Source organism: Heliangelus exortis, chromosome Z (assembly GCF_036169615.1).
Source record: "Heliangelus exortis chromosome Z, bHelExo1.hap1, whole genome shotgun sequence".
Classification (NCBI taxonomy): domain Eukaryota; kingdom Metazoa; phylum Chordata; class Aves; order Apodiformes; family Trochilidae; genus Heliangelus; species Heliangelus exortis.
In genome coordinates, this window is record NC_092454.1 from 47,731,950 (window position 1) to 47,755,325 (window position 23,376).

Genomic DNA, 23,376 nt, shown 5'->3' on the forward strand with positions numbered 1-23,376 from the left:
GCTGTTATGCTTTTCATCAATTCATGTGACACTGCTCATTAATTTCTTTTGAACAAAATTACCTCAAATAAATACTGTGTTTTCTAGTTTCCTTTTGGTTTCTTTAAAGTTTAGATTCAAACATGAGAATTTTGCTCTAAGTATTAATTGTCCTTACATTTCTACTGAACTGTGTACTAAAGCCTACTTGGTAAAGATAAATGTAAAACCTGCAGGTGTTATTGTAGTGGCAGATAAAATTATAAGAACAAACTGAAATCTGGGTGGCACAGTTGGGGTGTTTTATTCTAAGGTATTTGTAGACCAGACATATAACAGGAAGCAGTGAAGTGTAGATGGCTGCCAGGAAGTTGTATTTAGTGTATTTTAGGTGGCTGCAACAGAAATAAAACAGGCCCTTTCCAAGTACTGACAGTCTCAGTGCAAGAAAAGCTGTTTGCTTCAGACTAGTGGATGATGGACAAAAGTGCTGAAGTCTCTTTGAGAACTGGGGAAGGAGACTGTAAGAGCCATGAAAAAAGGAAGAGGATGCACTGAAGAGCATCGCAATGTACTTCTTTCTGACATCGTGGCAAGGGGAGCATGATCTGATTGAAGCAACACGAAAAAAAAAATCATTGTTATTTCACCATCAGATGGAAGATAACAGTCTTAGAGCATCAGAGCTGCTGGAGAAGGAGGTTCCTGTATGGTACTATTAGTCTGTATAATACAATACAGTTTGCATTGCAGATAAAGTTCTTGCAGATTCATACAACGACGGATTTTTGAATGGTAGTTAGCTTGCAAAACAATATGGAAAAAAAATTAGTGGAAACAAAAGTTAAGTTCAGTTTTGTGATAGCTCAGTAGATGCTGAGCAGGCCCATGCATATCTCAAAATACCAGCTGGGAAGCAGAAGTGTGACTTCGGTATGATTTGCATATTCCTCTGACTTAGAATCATAGAATTAGCTGGGTTGGAAGGGACCTCAGAGATCATCAAGTCCAACCCTTAATTCATCCACTTCTTTCTTACCTGTTACCTGTGTTTTACTACTTCTATATTAAACCGTCTCAATTGTCTTACCTGTACTTGGACTGGCATCTTCTACTGACAACTCTGAACTTTCCCTTTAAGAACAAAGATTATTCACATTGTCTAAGAGAGGGAAGATCTTTTAAAAATACCAACATTACATCAGTCAGCACACCTGCTTTTTAACACTGCTGTTTTCATTAATTATGTGCTCAGTATGCTGTTTATAGTGTGAAACTGAGTGAAATTGAGAACATTAGATTAAGGGTATGGCTTACAGCCTGGATTTAAATATCAATGTACATCATCTTGCAGGCTGCCTAATTATATGTAAGAATATGGTGGCAGTAAGGGAAAATTCTATCAGTGTTGTCTGTGCTTACGTTCTGTTTACTGGAAGGGTGGCCAGAGAATCTGTCGAGTAACATTTTTATTTCTCCAGAAGAATTCACACACAGAAATATGAAAAGAAGATATGCCTTCAAGTGTTTTATTCAAACAAACAAACAAACAGAAAAGCTGCAAAGTGATCTAAAAAGTTTTTTTTTTTTTAAAGGAAGGTTCAGTATTTCATTGCCAATCTATTTAATAGAATCGTGGAATATGCTGAGTAGGAAGGGACCCAGCAGGATCATCAAGTCTAAGTCCTGTCCTTGTGTAGGGCACCCCCAGAATCACATCATGTGCCCAAGAGCGTCATCCAAACACTTCTTGAACTCAGGCAGGCTTGGTGCTGTGCCACTTCCCTGGGGAGCTTGTTCCAGTGCTCAGCTGCCCTCTGGGTGAAAAACCTGAATTTTCCTGATATCTAACCTAAGCCTCCCCTGATTCAGCTTCCTACCTATTCCCCTTTGTCTTCAGTCAAAGGAATGAAGAAATCAGTACCTGTCCCTTCTCTTCCCCTTGTGAGGAAGCCATATACTGCAGTGAGGTCACCCCTCAGCCTCCTTTTCTACAAACTGAACAGTCCAACTGACCTCAGCTGCTTCTCAGAAGTCAGACCCTCCACCATCCTTGTTGCTCTCCTTTGGATGTTCTCCAAGAGCTTGATGTCTTTTCTATGCTGTGGTACCGAAAGCTGCGCACAGTACTTGAGGTGAGGCTGCACCAGAGCAGAGTAGAGTGGGACAACCACCTCCCTTGACCCTCTGGCAGTGCTGTGATTGATGCACCCCAGGACACGGTTGACCCTCCTGGCTGCCAGAGCACACTGATGGCTCATCTTTAGTTTGCCATCAACCATTTTTATATTAAATATATACATATTTAATATGTACATTTACATTTTATACACTGTTATTTATAAATGAAAACAAAAGTTTAATATTTAATTTAATACAATCATATTTAATAAACTTGTAGAAGTAATAGAAAATTACATTTATTTTTCTGAGATTTAACCTACTAAAATTCATACAATGATTTGGTTTAAAACAATCTTGAATAAATCACTTAAAATATATTGGATAAAATCAAGATCTATGCCAGTGAGACCACTGAACTTGGCGGCATTTCAGCTTCCTTTAAGGAGAGAGTGTCGAGTTGCACTGGCTATATTGTATTCTACTAGCTAGTGATGTAGGAAGGTGGAATATGAGAAAATATTAGCAGGCATTATGTGTTACTGGCTCGTACTGAGATCATCACAGTTTTTCTGTAGGTATGAACCTTCAGATATTCTCAGGACATAACCTGATAAATTGTTCATTACTGAAGTTATATACAGCTCGTGTACTTTGCCAATCTTGCAAACTTGCCATTATAGAAGACATTGAGAAAACTCCCATGGACTTAGTTCAGTTGCTGTTTGAGCATCAGAGGTGCACTCTCAACAAATGAACTTAAAGTTTCAGCAGGACTTTGTCATGCATGATTATTCTGGCCCACAAAGTTGTGTTTAATGATAGGCCTGATGCTCTATGGCTCTAGCATGCAGTGGCATTCTCTGCAGGAATGCCACTTCCAGTGAAGAAGTGACTGCTAATTTTCTCTTTTAAAAAAAGATGTTTGGAGATAAAAATGAAAACATTAATGAATAAATGAAAAAAACATTCTGGTTGCTGACATATAGACATGCCGATTATTGTCTCTTGCAGTGTTTCTCCAACTCCAAACTCCAAAGGAGTTTGCAAACTCCTTCAAAACAGCATGCAGCAGTAGCTCTCCTGCCCAGAAATACATGCCCAAGCTGTCCTGTCCTTACCAGCACTCAGCTGCTCTTTGTGGCTGGGCATGCAGGTACAGCAAACAACCTGCCATGGACCCTCTACCTCCAGGTCTGGTTACAGGAGAAAGATCAAAGCATGGTGAGAGCATTTGAAGCCCAAGTGGAATGAGAAGGAAGCATGGCTTTATGAGTGATTATATGTTTGGGGTGACACAGCCATTAGGACTGCCATTTGGAATGCATGTGTGTGCAACGGAAGGAGGGGGATGAGGGAACAGGAAATGTAAGCATGCTTGCTACTGCATCATATACAAGACCCACCAACATTGAAGCATGCGGGGTTTGGACAATCATGTTTTTTCTGTTCTGAATTGCCTTATTCTCTTCACTTTTGTTTTTTGCTGCCTTCACTGACAGTTGATTTGGTATAATTATTCAATATTGTGATTGGAAAGATCTTGTTCTATTTCTAAAGATGTGACTAGACTTCATGACCTTGCATGTAGCAGGTGTGTTTGTTGCAGAAACTCAAATAATAGTGTTTAACAATAACAATAAGCTAGAGCAGTACTAATGAAGTCTTAATTGAATAAGATTGCTTAAAAGATCAGTTTATCAGCATCTCATCTGGTCATTCTCAAATGAGTTAAAACTCTGTAAACTTTCTTGATTAAGTTCCTTTTTTTCCATTTTTTTCCTTTCTCCCCCTAAAGAAAAAGCAATCGAATATGTAGTATAATAGATTAAAAGGAATATTCAATCAGCTTCGCTGCTCATATGCCGAAGTAGGCTGCTGATAATTTAGTTAACCCAAAAAGAGAAAAATGTGCAGTGATCTAAGCATTTGTTCTGTAAGACAGTTTCGGAAAGCTTAATCTTTAGGCGTTTTTTCCTTAATTTCTTAGTAATCTTTTTTTACCAAGAATGTATGAAACTGCAAAATAAATAGTTGTATCATTCCTATGTGGAAATATTTGTGCAAGTTGGGATGTTACCAGTATTGTTGCTAGCTCCATTTGGCAATCAAGTAGCCACATGAGCTGTTAAGATTATGTCTGGACTCTTTTATAGCTTCAATAAGATATGAGGTAGTGGTTTCTTCTAGAGTAGTCAGCAGTTCTGGAGATCCAGCTAGAAGAAGTACCATCTTTCTCTGCTAATAAACAAACAAAAACTACTAACCCAAACCAAATTAACCACTAATTTCAGTAAAGGTAGAATGTCCAGCTCCTTTTGTAGGATCTGCCATGAACTGAAGGATAACAACTATCTAATGCCAAAACTGTTATTATCTTTACAACTAGACAGTGTACAGAATTCTAAATAGGAGCATACCACTTCATGGAAGCTTTTAAAATAAAAAAATTAAAAGGATGGTTATGGCTTGTAAAAGAAGTATCTCAAGAAACAGATAAGAAATAACTTCCTACAGTGGATGAGCAACTCCTCTAGTGACATGTTATCTGTGATGTATGCTTAAACTATGAGAAAGCAATTGCATTTGCAAGCAAGGACTTACTGTCTAGTGGAGAACTATGTAAATTTTTTCCTGACTTCTTTTATAGAAGAGATAGAATGAGGTGGAAGCAAAAGAGTTCACTTCAATGTGTGTAATCAGTACATAAGAAGTGTTTTTTACGAGTCCTGCAGTCATCTAGACAGCATAGAAAACTGTTGAACTGGTATTTATTTTAAGGCTGTTTCATGGCATCTTAAAGAGAATAGTGTTTATTTTAATCTCCAAGTTAAAATTCTGAAAAGCAGATCATAGAATCATGCAATGTTTTTGTAAGGGACTTTAAAGCTCATCTAGTTCCAACCCCCCTGCATGAACCTGGGCACCTCCCAACAGACCAAGTTTCTCAAAGCTCCACCCAACCTGGCCTTGAACACTTCCAGGAACAGGGCATCCACAACTTTCCCGGGGAACCTGTTGCAGTGTATCACCACCCTCATAATGAAGAAACAGGAGAGAAGAAGCTCTGCTGTCCACCAATTTCCTGTGAGAGCAAAGAGAGTAAGTATACTAGAAAGCCCAAAATGTACAAATAAATATTTAATTGGAATTTGGATGCATACCTTCCTGTGGTGTGGAGGCCCTCAACTCCAGGTAGGGTAGGTAAGAAATGCATACCATTTATCCAGCAAAAAAAAAAATCATACATTGATTTTCTAAAATTAGGTTCTCAAAAACGGATGTGTCCATTTAAAATTACATAGGTCATTACAATTTTTAAAAGGTTACGTTTTCCTTGTTTCTTTCCACTGCTGACACTTATTGCAGCTGCCAGTCAGAAGGCAGACTGCACACTTGAATTTCTTGCAGAGCAGTAACACACCTATGAAAACCACAGCCAGTTCGTGCACTGAAAGAGTCATGAAGGCAGTCACGGTCTTTCAACATGCACATACAAGTGCAGACAAGGAGAAAGGCGGTTTGAAGTGGTGTTTTGCTATGGCCAGCATCTCTGATACCCAAGTTTTCTTCTTGACACACATGGTAGACATATATAGCTACATATCAGTGTTTTTTTGCTAAGTAATATTTTGAGTTCAAACTACAGATAAGTAGTAGCTTTATCTTGGCAACATAAAGGAAGGGTGGGGTGGGTAAGTACCCTGACACAGTGTCTATTCTACCCAAAGCCAGTGTTTGTTCATTAATGCCATTCTATTAACAGTAGATTTTAATATTTTCTTTCTGAAGTTTTCAGATATGAGATCTTATTCTGCTGCAAATCCTTGTGGGTGTTTTCCCCCCAGGGTATGTGCATATTTGTTTTGTGTTGGTTTTTTTCCCTATCAACTTATTTTGGATTTTATTGCATCTCCCACATCTTCAGCCTTCATGGACTACTCTGAAGGCATCTAGCTAGTGCTCTTCAAAGACACACGGGTTAACATTCATATTTGAGACCACTCAACAGTGAATCCTAAAGAGTGGTGAATCTTTCTGAAAGGATTGTTATCCTCGAACTCACTGGGAATGGAGAGATAAGTTGTGACTGCCTTTCAGTGACTGAATCCTAATGTAATTACCACCAAGAAATGAATTTAATAAAAGCAAGACAATCCCAGACTGAATTGCCTCCACTACAACAGAATTCACCCGTAGAAACTATACTTGGCTTCAGTTTCCCCTTTCAAATTAAGTATTAGTTCTGCTTATCTGCAGAAGCAATGAAATCTGCACCAAGGCCGAGGGGAAAATGCTGGTCAGGAAACACAACTTTGCAACACAACCACACGACACTAAAACTGCCTTTTGAAGAAGTTGGGGCTGTAAGTGCAGGTGAAGAGAACAGCAGTGGGGCCTACTGGGCCAGGCTGAGATGGTGTCTGGTGCTGGTCTGTGAGTTTTCCCTTACACACTCTACAAGTTTAGGGGTAAGAGAAACGTATATCCTGGGTGCATGTAAGATGAAAATATTATTCTAGGTTGTAATCTATTTACATCTGACACCTTACAGCCTCTGCCTGCCCCAACAGCTCCATTGCTGTGCCAGTGCGGCAGCTGGAAGGACCCTGGCTACTTTCCTCCCACCTGGAGGGCGGTGGTCGCCTGTCTGCCCTGCCCTAAGCAGCTCTGCCCGGGCCTGCCCGGCCCGGCCCTGCCCGCCGGGCTGGGCTGGGCTGGGCTGGGCTGGGCTGGGTCGGCGGGGCCCGAGGCCGTGAGGAGTCGGGCTAGAGCCCAGCGGTGTCCAGCGGTGCCCAGCGGTGCCCGCTGCCTCCTCACCCGTCCCTCACAGAGCAGCGCTGGTCCATCGGGTGGGGGTATCAGACACCCGCACCGAGGTTTTAAAAAAATATAGAGGGTTTGGGGAAGGTGTGCAAAGATTTCCTCAGTCGTGCGTGGTCACAGGTAAAAGGCGCCTTCGCTCCTTGCTGCACTTGATTCAGCGCTTTGCTGTCGCCGCTGCTCCCCTCCAGAGCATCCACGGGCGGTTCGGAGGTCGCCTCCGTTAAACATGGAGGAAATTCCTGCCCCCTCCCCGTGCCCGAGTGCGCCAGAACCAGAGCAGGCAGCCTCCGGGAGGCACCGGGGAAAGGCACAGGGCGCCCGGGGGAGCGGGGCTGGGCGCAGCTGGCCGGGGGGGGTGAGAAGCCATCTGTACACAGGGGCAGATCCCTCCCACTGCCGCTGATTTCGGTGAGGAAGGTGAAATGCGGAAGTTGTCACCCAGAACTGTCAGAAGACCGTCGGCTTTTTAGCCCGGAGCATGCAATTAAGAAAAATAAATAAATAAAATAAAAGCCGCCCTTCGTGCGAACAGCCGGTGTCGGTGCTCCTCGGCAGCCGGCACCGGCGGCTGCTCTCCCTTATGGCGACTTTACCCGCCGCAGACAGGAGGGCTTTCGCACTGAAAATCAACAGGTAAGGGGCTTCCCTCGTACCTCGCAACTACCCCTCGCCAGTCTTAGCCTGAGACCCAGCCGCAGCAGGCGCTCAGGGAGCGGGAGCTGGAGCGGAACGGCTTCTTCCTGGAAAACCCCTGGGAGTGGAGCCATTTGCCCGCTCCAGCCGCGCTGTCCCTGCTGCCGCCGCCTCGGGCTCACCTCGGGCGGGCACACCCCGCCCGGTACGGACACCCCAGGCCCGCCCCGCCGGGCCCCTCCGGGAGGTGCAGCTCCAGGCTGTGCTGCTGCAGTACGGTTTGCTCTGACGAAGTGTACACAGGCGAAGCCGGCTGTGGTCTGAAGTCCTCTGTCTGGGAGGGAACAGTCTCACCCCAGGAGTTTGTTCGCCGTCTGTTCTGTCCCACCAACCCCTCGCCGGGCGGAGGGGCTGCGCTGCCTCTCCCTCCGCACAAAGCTGCGAACTGTCCCGGTGTCTAAATTAGCGCTTCTGGGAGATGGGGGTGGTGTCTGTGTAGAGCATTGGTATCGCAATGACATATATCCCTCGAATATTTTTTTTTTTTTTCGGCCTGTCATCTATAGAAGAAAAAATTCCTTCTGGTGATTAAAGATAAATCTTTCTCCCCCGTTGTCTCCCTAAACCAATGAATTAAGAGTTTATCTGTTGGAACACCACAGTCTGCTAGGCTTTAGTGTCTATTCTCAGGGAAGTGCTGACTCTCAGCTGATCTGTTTCTTACTGTGGTGGCAGTAACAAACCAAGACAATTATTTTTATATTGTTTGGTGAAAGGAAAACACAGGCTTCTTTTTCAAGAGTCTTGTCGTCTGAGAGAAAAACTAAGTTTCCAGGGGATTGATGTAAGTATAAGGTAAGTGAGTTTGCTGACACATAAAAGAACAAATAGCATAATTGTTAAATAAACTGAGGATAAATCCCTGTGCCAGAGAGAAAAGTATGCAGGGAAACTCCACCTCCTTAGCAATTTATTGGAAGACATGGGGTTTGCAGTCACAGAGGATAAAATTAGCTTCACTGCGATGTGGCTTTCCCATGGCAGAATACACATAAGTGTACCTTTCTGTAGCCTTTGGAAATGCATTTTAAATTTATGGTGGAATATTCAAAAGACTGAGACATCATATTGAAAACTCGTCAGATAAGCATTTCACTATGGGATTCTGACACAATTCCTGATGATTTGCAAATTGCTTCAGTAAAAAGCATAACAGTCTGGTATTTAGAGTGTTTGGGTTGTTTTCTTTCTTCCTATTCTTAGGGCCAGCCTTCTGGCAGCTTTTCCCAGCTGTGATGGTAGTCACTGTTCTTCTGTATGACTAAAGCATTATAAAGTAGTGCAAGTGTAACAACAAATCTGGATTCATTTCACAGACGTTTTGCTAGTAAGAACTGCTGTAAAATTAAACAATTATGTATTTAGTTTTAATTTCTTTTTCTCTGATTCAACAGTGATACAGTCATTTTTGTAGCAAATGAAATGTTCTAATATGCCAGACATCGTGTTCTGAATTTTATTCCAATTTTTAAATCTGCATATTTATTTTGCAAGTTAGAATATTCTCTTTTATTCAGCATGGTAGAAATTATATACCTTTACTAACAGAACATTATGTTTCCCTTCCCTCAAAAGGAGGAGGTCATTTTTACATCACTTGAGTGCAGTTTGTTCTACTGATAGTAGAGTGATGTGTCTTCACAAGAAGTGTTTTTGATGTGGTACTTTGGTCTTTTTAAATGGAATTTTTTAAAGTAAGGGGAATATTATGCCAGTGTCTCAGCTTTTGTGCCTGTACACAAAGGCTAATTTACAGCTGTAAAATTTTGTTCCTCTTTCTTTGGAGTTCCTTTGTTAACTTCTTCAAAATGCGACTTACACGTTACTGTCAAGGCATCATTTACAGAAGTAATGACATCGCCTGTGTAATTACTGTCCATTCACTACAAATTTTCATGCAAGGTCTTCTCTTTCTCACTCTTTCTCTTGTCAGTGACTTGACTAAACTTTATACCATTATTACAAGAACCAGCAGAATTTTAGTCTCTGTTCTTACCCCTCAGTATGACATCAGCTAATTACGTAAGGTGTAACCCAGTGTGTTTGGTGAACTGTAATTGATACTTGACCACCTTATGAGCAATGCTAAACACTTTTCTGTAAAAAAATTTGAGGACGTGATCTGGAATGTTGTGTTAGTGCTCTCATCATGATTAAGAGTTAACGTGAATTATGTACTATGAGCACTGGAGCTGCAGATGCTTCAGGAACAGCTTTTACATGATAAACATAACATTTGTTCAAGACAAGGTCAAACTTTAAAATCAGACCTTCAAATGCCTTCAAACTTGCAAGCGGTTTATGCAGCCTGCCCACATAAACCTGTCTTCCTACCACTTTATTCTTCCTTCCACCCGTCTGGTGTCTGTTGCCCCAACCTGTTGCCTCCTGCCTGTTTTTTAATCCTGCAAAGACTTGCATATAAGTTTTTGATGCACATATGTGCACAGGTAACTTCTATGTATAATGATGTTCATCTCATAAGTGAAGGAGCAAGTCTTTAGCATTCCTTGTGTTGTGCAGCATTCTGGCTGCTTACTGCTGTATTACTCAGGTAAGCTGATGAAAACAGAGCTATACCTCAGAAAACATCCTCTTCAAATAACTTTTTTTAATTATGTGAGAAATTAGATTTCTGTCCAGCTTTATATATTATTTGAAATTAAGCCTGACATATCACTTAAAATAAGCTGTAGCTGGTTTTCCAAATGGCCCCTTGCTCTGGGCAAAGGGGGAAGAAAACCTTCACTAGTGTGCATCACTAAGAGACCTTTATGGTGCTCTCTGAGAGCCTTAGGTGTCTGTGGTGGCTGGAAGCCAGCATGGGACATGGAAAAAGCACATCATTCTTGCTGAATTGACTGCTAGACAGTAATTAGAAGATACCTAGACTGTGTGTTGTACATGTCTCTTCCTTCCAATCACAGTATTTATATCCAGAAGCCAAGAAAACTGAAAAATAATTTTGCAGACTGCTGAGGAAAAAAACCCCTCATCTCTGCTAAATTTGTGCTCTAATATGTAGCAGTTGAGCTGTACTCGTTTGAGAGACCATAAAAGCTGAATTTTAAACACTGTGCCTCAGCAGTGTGTTAGGATAAGCACAACATTCATGGAAGAGATTTTTTATTTCTATTCCTTTTATTTAGCTAGTGTAATTAACTGTTTTATTTTCCACATAGATTTTACAGTAGTAACTATTTGCTTTGACTTCATCTGAAAAAAATTGTGCTTTAGGCACCTACCTGGGTCCCTGGTGACCAATATATTCAAAAAGTTTCAAGACATAAATTGCAAACCAGAAAACTATCAAGAGCAGCAATGCAGCTCTTTAACATATAATGTAACTTTCAATCATGTGACTCATGCAATTAAAAACCCTATCAATAGACATACTTCTCAACTGCCTCTAAAGACAACCAATGCCTGAATTTACAAGTGTCATAAAGCACTTTTTTTAACATTTCTTTCTATAATTTCAGTTCCTTGTTCGTGTTCAGTGTTCAGTTCCAGCTGCCAAACAAAATTTTCTTTCCCAGTTCTAGTTTCAAGATGCGTGCTTAAGGATGAGTTTACATGCACAGATTTATAGTAAGAAAACCAAACAACCCACACTAACACTATTAAAGCAAACATATAGCTGAAGATTTCAAATTTTTAGAAGCTTACAATAAAAGTCAGCCCCCTACGTAATTCCCAATTTTTACCATGAATTCTACTTTAATTAATGATGACAATACATTTAAATTATTTCTACCTGATATAAAAATGTCAGCTTAAATATTATGTTGTACAAACTCTTGGTTTTGTAGGTTCAAAAGAAATTACCCTAAATGGCAAAGGCTGTTGCAGAGGGGTCAGGTACAGTGCAAAATTGTTCCAATGGCAGAACAGGCCATTTCCTATGCACTCTAATAGCAGATCTCTGTTCATTGCAGCTCCTTTGTGGGACTGAAGCCAATCTTTTCATTGAATAGAGTTGGCTGCCCAGGACTATGTGCAGATGTCTTTTGAAGACCTCCAAGGAGGTCGACTGCATGACCTATCTGGGCACATTGTTCGAGGGCTAAGTCTTCCTCATAGTAATGAGTTTCTGGTGGAACCTCCTGTGTTTCAGGTTGTGACCACTGCCTCTGGTCTGGTCTCTGGGCACCAATAGAAAGAGCCTATCTCTCCCTTCAGGTCTTCGCATACATTGATAAGATCAACCCCAAGCCTTCCCGTCTTTGGGCTGAACAGTCTCCCCTCTCCTTCAGAGCTGCTTCAGTCCCTTCATCACTTTTGTGACCTTGGCTGGTCTCACTCCAGTATGTCCATGTCTCTCTTTTACTGGGGAGCCAAGACTTAGACACAAAACCCAGGCTTGTATCAATGGCACTGAGAACAGGGGAAGGTTCTTCTCCTTCAGCCTCCTGGCAATACTATGCCTAATGCACCCCAGATTAGCATTAGTCTTCTTTGCTGTTAGGGCACATTGCTGGCTCCTGTTAGACTTCATTGAAGTCATGGTCTCCTACAAACAATGTCAACATGGTCCCCTAGGACCCCTGAGTCCTTACCTGCAGAGGTGCCTTCCAGCTGGGTAGTCTCCAACATATATTGTGCATGAGGATGTTCCAGGTGCAGGGCTTTGCAGTTCTTGTTGGACTTCATGAAGTTACTGTCAGCACATTCCTCCATCCAACTGAGTTCCCTCTGAAGGACAGCATGAGACCATGGATCACGACCCTCTGGTCTGGCTGTTCAGCCAGTTTTGAGTCCAGCTCATTTTCTGCTCATCCAGATCATGCTTCATCAGCTTTAGGCATAAGTTTCCTTTAGACATATGAAGAATACACTCTCCTAAAAGTTTCTTCTTTCCGCAAAAAATCACTTCTGTCTTCCTGACTTACTGAAAGCTGGTTTCTTCTATCTCTTTTAGGTGTCATTGACTTGGTGTCTTCTGGATTTGTGTTCAGTGTAAGGAATAGATGGTACAGGTGCAGAGGAGGGAGAGAAGGCAGGGAGCTCTGGTCCTTCATATGCTACTCATAAAGGCCAGTCCCCACTGCAGCCTTTGCACACAGGTGCTTTACCTCCCATTGCACAGCTGTTTGGATTCAAGGCAATCTGAGCAGAAAAGATAAGAAATTGAGACTGTGTATCCCTTTTGTATGAATTATAATGACTTAAACAGTCATTAAATGCCTAAGGTGGTTTCTTCCTTAGTTATATTAACCTATCTGTCTTCTTTTGGGACATTTTTACAGGTACTTCTCTGCCCCAAAGGAGAGATGTAACCTGTAGAAATCATGACTTTCCAAGTCTACTGCAAAGTCAAGAATATTAAAGCAGTCTAGGGATGGATTGTATCTATTGTAAATAGCTCTAAAGATAATAGAGGGAACTTCCTAATCCCTGTCAGGTTATCTTTTCATCATCCCTAAAGATAATTCATTTGCCTTTCCTAGGGTTTTTCCAGTGAGAAGTCAAATTAGACTAAATATATGTCAGTGCAGTGATTTTAAACATGTTTTACAACCACACTTGAGTAAGGACAAATTTGAACTGTATTTATAGTTTGGCTGGTCACTATGTGTAATTCAAACCAATATCAATTGATTTGCATCTCACATTCTGGCACTGAAAGTTACTGGTTTTAAGATGAACTATATCAAACCCTGTCTGCATGCTCACAACCTGTTGAACTGGAAGTAAGCTGGAAGTAATCCTGCCTCAGAGCTAGGAGGTATCTGGAGGCTGCAAGAGACAACTGCATCAAAGGATGAACACTGCTATTTGTTCTGGACTAGGCTTAGATTGCAAGATGTCATGTTTTGTATGAGACCAAAATTAAGAAAAAGAAAAGCAAACAATGTGCAAAGCCATGTTTCCCAGTGCAAAACCATGTATGTCCTTAAGATGTCTCTGATTCTGATGGAAAACTGTGTGAACATTCCTTCCCTCTCTAACAGAGGTGGATTGTAAAGCAGTTCAGGAATAAACTGAGGAGGAAGGCAAAAGTATTTAGCAAGATTATGCCATAGGGTATTAATTCATGGTGCTAATACAGATTCCTGCGTGTATCTGCTCTTTTTTCAAATACTCAGAGAGCTTTTACTAGATTTAACATCCTATTGTCTATCACAAAGACCATACTCACAGACCTTTCATCTGGTACACTGTGGGACAGATTACATTTCCTGCCTAAAACTTTTAGGAAGTAGGAAAGAAGGAGTTAAGAAAAACACCCTCTTTGAAAAAGTCTGCCCCAAACTTTATGATTACCTTTTCTGGACTGGTCTGACTGCTATGCAAGCAAGGTGATAGTAACTGCTTCAGTAGGGGACTGAAGACAAACACAAGCACATCCAGTCAAATCTCTATGAAAAATTACAGGTACATGAAGGATGATGCCATAATACCAGTGTACTCTATCAGCAGGTAGGCATGTCTAGAAACAAAGTCTTTATAGCTGGTGATGCAAGCATAATTCTGTTGTTACAGTTGAGACAGATGTTACAGACAGGTATTGATAGCAGGAAACTAGTATTTTCATCTGACTGCATACTTGAATTGTATTTGTAGTGTAACCATCTATTCGCTATTATAGTTGCTGAAGACTGGCATTATACTATACTTAAATATCTGTGCTATCACTGGTATCATATAGTTCATATAGTTGTCCTTTTTTTCTATTCAAACATTCTTTTCCACAGGTTTTTGGGGGGTTTTTTTTGTTTGTTTGTTTTTTAAATTTCATTTGGAAAACACACATGAGACTACATTGTTGTTTGTAGCAGTATGAAAAAGTGTATCCTGTGCCTACCTGATAAATGCTCACACTAAATGAAGGCCATCATGAATACAGTTATAGAAAAACAAGTCCAGACCTAGATCTGCTTTTGGGTCAAGTTAATATAAAAAGTACACAGTATTTTTCCTTGTAACTTCTGTAGAATAGTGCTTGCACATGATGAATCACACAGTTCCCTGAGCTTCAGTAATAATGGAGACTTTACAAAGGAGTAAGAACACCTGGGCTCAATATTAGTATGTTTCCCTAAAGTCAAGCAAACTGGATTAGATGAGGGTATATTTTATTTCAGTTGTCACATGATCTGAGCTTTGCAATCATTACAATAAGAAAACTTCATGTTTAGAACATAGTTAGAGTAAAATTTAACCTTTCCCCAATCACTAAGTGAAACTCAGTTTGTAACTTATGATGTAAAATGTCTTGCATCATCCAAATGTGTTTGTGAGGGTGTATAATATAATTTCCATGAAATTTGTACCTGTAGTGACAGCCAGAAGATACAAAATTTTAACAAAGTAGTTGTCAACATATGCCAAATTCTGTGGACATTCTTATTTTTAAAAGTGTGAATGGAAGATCCAGCTTTCAAATGTATTTTGGTTACGGTTCTGGCTCTCTCTGAAGTTGAATCAAAATTCTTTGTTCTAAAAATGGCAGTACCTCTTTATATACTTGGAATTGGGCCAGTTTTTTGTTTTTCAAGTATACTGGCCTAATAAAAGATCCTACTTTTTATAGTTAAACTTAGAGCTCTAAAGAAAAAATACTATTACAAAAAGCAACTGGAAAAAAACAAGTAATGATTTTCCTACCATAGAGAGCCCATATTGAAACTCCAGAAATCAGTGTTCTTAGGAAACAAGGGGCCACAATATTAACACAAATTACTATTCCAGTTTTTTTGCCATTTGCATTGTATCCTCCTCTGGCTTTTGAAGTACTCACAGTATTAGACTCATCTTAATATGTTGTGAATTTCTATGAATCTGTTAGTTATGAAAGAGAAAAAATATACTTTTTTTTCCTTGTTGATAAAAATACCAGCCATGACCCTGATAAAGCATTATGATATCACATTTTCTTAGCGAAGTCTCTCTAAAGTTCAGATAATACATGTGAGGTGGAATGTAGAATCATAGAATTTTCAGGGTTGGAAAGAACCTTTAAGATCATCTAGTTCACCCCATTGCCATGGGCAGGGACACCTCAGTTCACCTGGTTGTGGATTGATACGATAGTGCAGACAAAACAAAAATCACATGCTGATATGGTTCTGTTTCATTTCAAATCACAGTATTACAGGGAAGATAGCATGTATGATCATTAATGCTCTTGAAATTGTCCTTACTGTTGTTTCAGAGGATCTGAAATTTTTTAAGACATACATGCAAGTCAACAATGAACAAGCCAGAATGGAAAAAAAAACAACAAACAAGAGGTTGGCCCTAACAACAAAGGTTTGCCATGGAAAACAGACCTGTAGAGCATTCTGGAGATTATAGACATTTGAAGCTTTTTTTCATCTATCTGATTTAAAATGAACACTTTAATGAGGCTTCGTTGTAAGCTTTAGTACTTCAAGTGGAGAGTTCTCTGAGCCAACCATAGAAAATTATCCTTAAATAAACTGAGGTGAAGTTCTTCAGTATGAAAGATTTGCATTTATGTTGCTGTACACTGATAGATTTAAGGTAATTGGGACAAGAGTAGAATTCCGCTGTTTTCACACAAATTCATCTTCTGCTGGTATCATTAATTAGTGTAATGTGAAATACTCATTAGAAACTTTGTAGTGAATATATAAACTGCCATGATCAGTTTACGTCTGTAACAGGAGGACAGATAAGATTGATTTATACTCTCTACTTTCCAGTACTCTCTACTTTCTACTCTCTACCACTAAATATCATATGAAACATTACATACAAAAACACTTTGCAAGAACAAACCAGTCAACAATGCAGGCACAATGTCTCTTCAAACACTGTATCATAGCTTTTCCATGTTATCCATAGGTACAGTGATTTAAAACCACATGAAATCATGGTTCATCAGGACCATATCCTACGTCTTCACTTTCTTGGTGTAGCATGAAAGTATGTAGCATGAAAGTACTTTTCATCCACTCCTAAGATTAGAAAAGTAATGGCTGAAGGAGAAATAAAAAAAAATGAGCAGCAGTGAAAAATCTTCACTAAAGGAATGGCATAGATGGCCTGGGACAAAAGTAAAATTGACCTATTGCCTTTTTTGCTTTGCTACAAGCTGCCAGAATAATTAAGTGGACAATTTCCTCTCCAAGACTTCTTTCTTTGTTCCTGCACCATCTCTTTTGCGAAGATTGTCATTAAATTTCAAAAGTATTGAATAGGATCTTTATTGCCTTAGCTGATACAGTCTTAATGTGGTAGACCCCAAAGTAGGAGTGTGCCAGAAGGTGCCTAGCATACATGAGCCAGCAAGGATATGGCAGGTAATTCAGATCGACCACTGCTGTAAATAGTAATACAAAGCAGAGCTCTGGCTCCTTAAGGACTAATTAAAAACTTAGAAGAAAAACAGGCAGTTCCACTGGCAGTAAGAAAAGGGCTTATAAGCAAGATTTGCTTAGAAAACTGGATTGTTGCCCAAAACTTTGTGTCTATGTCTGGGAGTAGAGGAGAGGGATAGGGAGTTGTTATCTTTTTTTCTTCCAGAGTTTTTTTGTTGTTTGTTTTTAGTTGTAACCAGAGAAGTTTCATGTTAGGTTCAGAAAAAGAACAAAAGCAGAATTTTCTGCACCTGAGTCAGATGAAAGGGATTACTCCTCAGGGTAGCCAAGTCTAAATGTTTTACCTGTCAAGCAAAAGTTTCCAGTATTTTATTCTATGGTTCCACCATCTATATACATTTAGATGTGAATGTTTCTCCATCCCTTGGGGTAGATTTTTCTTCTTAGGTTTCTTCTTTTTATTTTTTATATAGTTTCTTTTTATTTAATTTTTTTAAATCTTTTACTTGCTTGTCTATGCAGATATTGCAGAAGGCAATACTTGTTCCTCAGTCTGCTGGAAGAGTTTGTAAGGGTGTTAAGTATTTCTCTTCCTGCCTTGTTCTCATAGGTAACCTTTAATAGTGGCTTACTTTGGATAACTTAATCCAGTAGGCATACTTTCAAAATATTTTTTTTCTTAGGAAGTCTTTGATTTCTGGTTAACAGAATATGGTTAACTTGAAAGCTATTCTGTTCTGTTTTCTTTTATCTCCAAATTCCTGCCTAAGATTTTGTATTATTTACATACTAGTAAAATATACATTGTGCCTGCTTTTAAACTGCATATTTTAAAGATATACATTGTTGAGTGGTATTTATGATGAAACTACAGGACCAGCTTTATATGTTATGAGCATTCATAAAATTTTTATTATAGAGCCTGGCAGCATTCAGACACAGATCACATTAGAGAAAACAAATAGCTATTTTTTCTTCCTTTCCTGATACCTCATGTAGGCCCAGCCAGTAACCCATATCTGCAAGTTCCAAATCCTTCAATGAGCTCTGCCTTGAGCAACTTATCTAAATTTGACCTACCAATTAAATTTGAATTTAAAACCCTCCATGTATAGCCTATTACTTCAATTACAGTCTTGTTTGAATATGTTATGCAAACTGTACACTTTGCATTGGAGACTACTGGTGAAATTTTGTTACACATCTGTTTTTTCAATCTTTACACATGGATCTTGCTTCCCAAAATTTTTAGCATTCTGACTACTCTCTTTTGAACAACCTTAAATTTGATTGCTTCTCACTGTGTGATGTTCTAATTGTGTACATCATCCTTAGCACTGTCTCAGTGGTTTAAATTAACAGAAATTAGTTGTCTTTTTCCTCTCTTATGGTGATTTGTTAGTAAGGATCCCAACATACTCACTCAGAGCATCTTCTGTGGTATAGCTATTTCTTTAGATTTCATTTCCCTTTTTGTATTTCTGCATTTTTTTTTTATTTTCCCAAATTTAGGGATTCACATTTCTTTTTCTTGAATCTAACTGTGTTGTTTTCTTACAGTTTCTAAAATATGAGATAATTCTGAGTTCTAGTCATGCTTATCAGAGCACTCACAACTTCTTCCAGTCTTATCTACAAATTTATTACTGTTACCTATACCATCATCAATATCATAAAATGCAAGGCAAACTGGAACTACGCTGAGAAAAATTTAACTTGTATCTCACAACAGAACATTGTTCAAAACCTCTTTACAATCTTCTTTTGAACTGCTGATGACTATACCTTGAATATATTTTTAACCAGCTTTGGAACCAGCTGTGATGATTCTGTCTAGCCAGTATATCTTAATTATGCCTTTAGGAATGTCATGAGAGATTTAATGAAGAGCTTAACTGAAGCTAATTAAACTATCAGAGAAAGATATTACATTGGTTTTACATAACTGCACCTTGAAAAATCCTTACTGGCTGTTCATCCTTACCTAATAATTGCCAAGGGTGTGAATACCAATAACTGAAACTTTTTTGACCATAGCTTACTATAGTCCACACTTTCTAGTTGCCCACCATACACTTCAGCATCAGACTATTAATAAAAACAAACATTACCAAGATGATGTATATTTTAAGGTTAAGTATGATTTAATGGTCCGCTTGCTTCAACTGGAGACCACAATTCAGGACCTGATGTCCCAGCTATTACCCTTTGAGTATCAGAGCTCAGCTCATTGGTCCATCATAATTTACGTCCTCCTTTCTAGAGATATAGCTACCGTTTTTTCTCAGATTTTTCAGTGACTGTTTTGTGTTGATCCTTAATCACTTGCCTTCTTTCCTCACTGTTTTTTAGCACACAGAAAGACCGTCCTTGCTGCTAAGTGTGCCTGTAAAGCTCTCCTCAGGATCAGACAGGGCTGCTGGAGGGTAGAAGTGTGCCTGTGGCATGCTGGACTGCAGACCATATAAAAGCTGAGACACCACATGTTCTGGGTTAACATGGACCACCATTTTCCTGCTGGTACACATAGCCAGGCAGTGTTTGAGGTGGCTGTTTGATTGGAAATCAGGCATCTCACAAACCATTCTGGCATTTATGAAGAGCCAGCTAGAATGACCTCTGTTTTCACCTTGGTTCTTAGGTTTTCAGACCTTTCTGTCTGATCTCTGACTGTAAAAGACACCTTTTCTCAGTGCTGGGGGTATCTGATGTGCTTTTTGTTTAGTGTCTTACCTGTGCCTAGTAGATCCTGCCAATCATTTCTGAGTGGGTTCAATCCAACTTTGCTGTCTTCTGTTATTCTTGCTGTATTTCTTCTCTCTTTCTTCCTTCAGTGATATGAAAACCATGAAATCAGTCAGTCTTAAACTATCTGCAGGTCCACTCCTTGGATATTGGGAAGATTGTGGAACTAATGTCCATGCTCTTGGAATGTGTATCCTCTTAGCTGTCTGGGCTTGCACAAGATTTTTTTTACCAGACAAAAAATTTGATCATCCATATGCACAATTCCTCTTTTGCAGATGAAAATCCACACCATTTCCTCTTCAGACAGTCTGATGACCCCATATCTGGTCTAATTCAGAGATCTGTTATAACATTGTTTACAGGACCAACTTCTGCAATACACCATAATGCAATTGTTTACATGCATTAAGCCATCATCTGCTGATACATCTACTATCTATATCAACAATAAATACCTCTGCACAGAGTGGAAAATTACTTTGTTTAAAGGAAAATAATAATTCTGACTAAACTGAATTTTCTTTTATGCCTTGCTGCATACATTAAAGAGCAGAGTTTATTTGCAGTGGTAAGATGAGTAACAATAACTCTGCTATACAAATGGCTTTTCTTCTTAAAATAAAGCAGAAATAATCTAAGGAATGCAGACTATTTCATGAAGATTAATCCCATTTCATCCTGTCTGATTTTTGGAATATCATCGATGAATAGGGATTTATCATTCAAATAGATCTATTTTCTTTTTGTAACTCTGACTTCACTCTGTCTGCAAATGCTGCTGCCTTCAGATTGAAGCAGTGTCCCAACTCAACTCTGAGTATACTCAACTCTGGTGTGGCCTTCTGAACTGTAAGCAGCTACTCGTATTTATGCATCTTTTATTTAGAAATCTGGCCTAATAACTTTATCACTTTCTGTGAGAAGCCTGTCTCTTAACATGAGCAGAACTACACTCAGCAGAGTTTAGAGTTTTGTCATGCTTGTTAAGAAAAGCAGTAATAAGAGATAACATATAACAGAACATGTGTAGTACTCATAGAAATGACGTGGTCTCCAAGGAGATAATGTGAAACCAAACAGGTTTACTGCCTGTGGCATCTGGTAATTTCTAAGATGCCCGCTAGTTCTTGCTGGAGTTGGAAGAGTGTCTCATATGCAAGGAAAAATCTTACTCCCTCTGCATTTTCTTTTATCCCATCTGGGTGCCCTGGGGCTGCAGGGTTGTTTTGGTTTTTTTTCCCTTGGAATCTGCTCAGGTATACCTTCTGTGAATGAGTCTTGTAAGTGCATGCTCTAGGTGAACCTGCTTTAGCTTAGAAGTTGGACTAAAGGATTTCCACAGGTCCCTTCCAACCTCTACCATTCTCTTACTGTCTGATTCTGTGATACTGTTCCATTAAAAATCTTGTTCTAAACATCCATGGTGAAAGACATTGTAGATATTTTGTTACCGTTTCATGGCTGATTGTCCCTTTGTTCTGAACATTAATTTTTTTTGTTTCCATGAAAAATGACCAAGCTACTGTGATTGCTGAATTTTCAGATCGGGCACATGTAGCTGTATTGTCACTGTGGAATTCTGAGGAATTCACTACTGGCCTCTTTCTGCTCCCATTGCAATAAATTAATTAGTACTTAATTTTCTTTTTTCCTCAAACATTCAGCTGACATGTGGCTGTTTAAAATATTAATATGCTTATTTTTTAATTAATGCTTTGGTTTGTCTTGTCCTTTTCTCATCAGACTGCATTATTAACAAAACTCTGTGCTTACCCTCTTCAGTGAGGGGTCCTCTCTTGTTTTTATCCATTGGTCAGTTACTGGTTCATTAACCTATTTGCCTGTCTTTCTCTGCTCTATTATCCTGTGCCTTTTCTTTGCAAAAGTGAATCCTCAAGTATTGTTGTGTTGGTTGTAGTCACACTTCACTTAAGGGCACAGTTATTGCCATCCAGAGGGACCTTGTCAGGCTCAGAAGTGGACTCATGCAAACCACATTAAGTTCAACAAGTCCAAGTGCAAGGTTCTGCACCTGGGTCAAGGCAATCCTATGCACGAATACAGGTTGGGAGGAGAAAGGATTGCGGACAGCCCTGACAAGAAGGATTTGGGGGAGTAGGGGGGTGTACCAGAAGCTTCACAGGAGCCATCAGTGTACACTTGCAGCCCAGAAAGCCAACCATATACTGGGCCTCATCAAAAGAAGCACAGACAGCTGGCTGAGGGAGGTGATTCTCCCCCTCTGCTCTGCTCCTGTGAGACCCCTTCTGGAATATTGTGTCCAGTTCTGAACTCCCAGGAGTAAGAAACTGGGGACATAGAGCTCCTGGAACACATCCAGAGGAGAGCCACTAAAATGATCAGAGGGCTGGAACACCTCCCCTTTGAAGACAGGATAAAGAAGTTGGGGTTGTTCAGCCTGGAGAAAAGGACGCTCTGGGGTGACCTTATAGCAAACTTCATATATCAGAAGAGGGCCTACAAGAAAGCTGGGTGTAGGGCTTTTTACACTGGTGTGTAGTGAGAGGACAAGGGGAAATGGTTTAAAACTTGAAGATTTGGGCTAGACATTAGGAAGAAATTCTTCAGTGTGAGGTGGGTAAAATGCTGACACAGGCTGCCCAGGGAAGTTGTGGCTGCCCCCTCCCTGGAAGTGTTCAAGGCCAGCTGGGTGGGTCCTTGAGCAACCTGATCAGTGGGAGGTGTCTCTGCCCAGGTGTCTCTGCAGGGGGGTGGAGCTAGGTGATTTTTAAGGTCCCCAGCCCAGACCATTCTATGTTTTTATGATAGCCTTTCCTGGTTATGAGGGCTGCAGCATGATAATAGAAATCTGTTGGAAGAGAGTGTCAGAATCTTAATTACTCATGATTGCAATTGGGTCTTGAGGTTTGCATCAACTGCAAAACAAGTCTAGAAGTCAAAATACATTTCTAAGCAGTGGGACAGGAGACTAAATTGGCTAAAGTCTGGCATTTGGAATTTGTATGGGGATATTTTTAATTATAATGAGTTTTCTCTGCTTAATTAAAGGCACTCCTCTGCAGAAATAAGAAAGCAATTTACTCTCCAACCAGGCCATGCACAGGGCTGTCAACGAAGCTTAAGTACCCCTGGCTTTTCTGCTCCTCAGCTGGTAAGTTTTGGGCTTATCTTCTTTATACAGGTTTGGCATTCACGTTGCTTAATGTTTTTGGGATAAACTAAGTGATCTGAAGTTGTCTTGCTTTCACTGGCTTTTGCTTGAAGCTTCTGGAAATACTCTCTGATCAGCTGAGCATTTGAAAAAAATTAAGAATGGTCCTTGGAACCTGACATAATCTTTCTGCATACTACTATTTATCAAAGTTAAGTAGTAAGTGTTGGAATGCATCACATCCTTTCCTTGCTGGAAACATTCAGCTCCAACAAATAAATGGTGATCACAGATGATTTGCAAAAGAAGGTTAGTGAATAAAGAGGAAAAAAAGGTAGAGCTAGCTTGGCTTACTACAATTTCCAGTGCTAGCAGCAGAAAGAGCACACTGACCTGTTTGTCAGTGCTGTAGGGTAAGTGCATTAAGTGAGAAATGCCAAAGTACGCCCTGAGTGGCGTAGACGTAACTGAGTCAACTCTTATGTGCCTCAGAATCATGTTCTAGATGTAATCCCCCTCTGCATCAGTCAGACCGTACAACACATCCCTTCCAACAAAGGGAAAAAATGCCAGATCCTTTTTTAT

The 23,376-nt window shown here is 39.9% G+C and overlaps 1 protein-coding gene across 5 annotated transcripts in view; it reads left to right on the plus strand.

Moving 5' to 3' along the window:
• The first annotated feature begins 7,390 nt into the window (after positions 1 to 7,390).
• The window catches only part of DOCK8 (dedicator of cytokinesis 8), an 86,567-nt gene continuing 70,581 nt past the window's right edge, over positions 7,391 to 23,376 (plus strand). For 4 of the 5 annotated variants that reach the window (XR_011723488.1, XM_071732330.1, XM_071732331.1 and 1 more), the window contains exons 1-2: positions 7,391 to 7,560; positions 22,689 to 22,791. Coding sequence is in view for 3 of the 5 variants with exons in the window: in XM_071732330.1 (XP_071588431.1) it covers positions 7,508 to 7,560; positions 22,689 to 22,791 (156 nt within the window). In the remaining 2 variants the exon portion in view is untranslated. The remainder of the gene's footprint in view (positions 7,561 to 22,688; positions 22,792 to 23,376) is intronic. The other variant, XM_071732334.1, reaches the window with a different exon arrangement.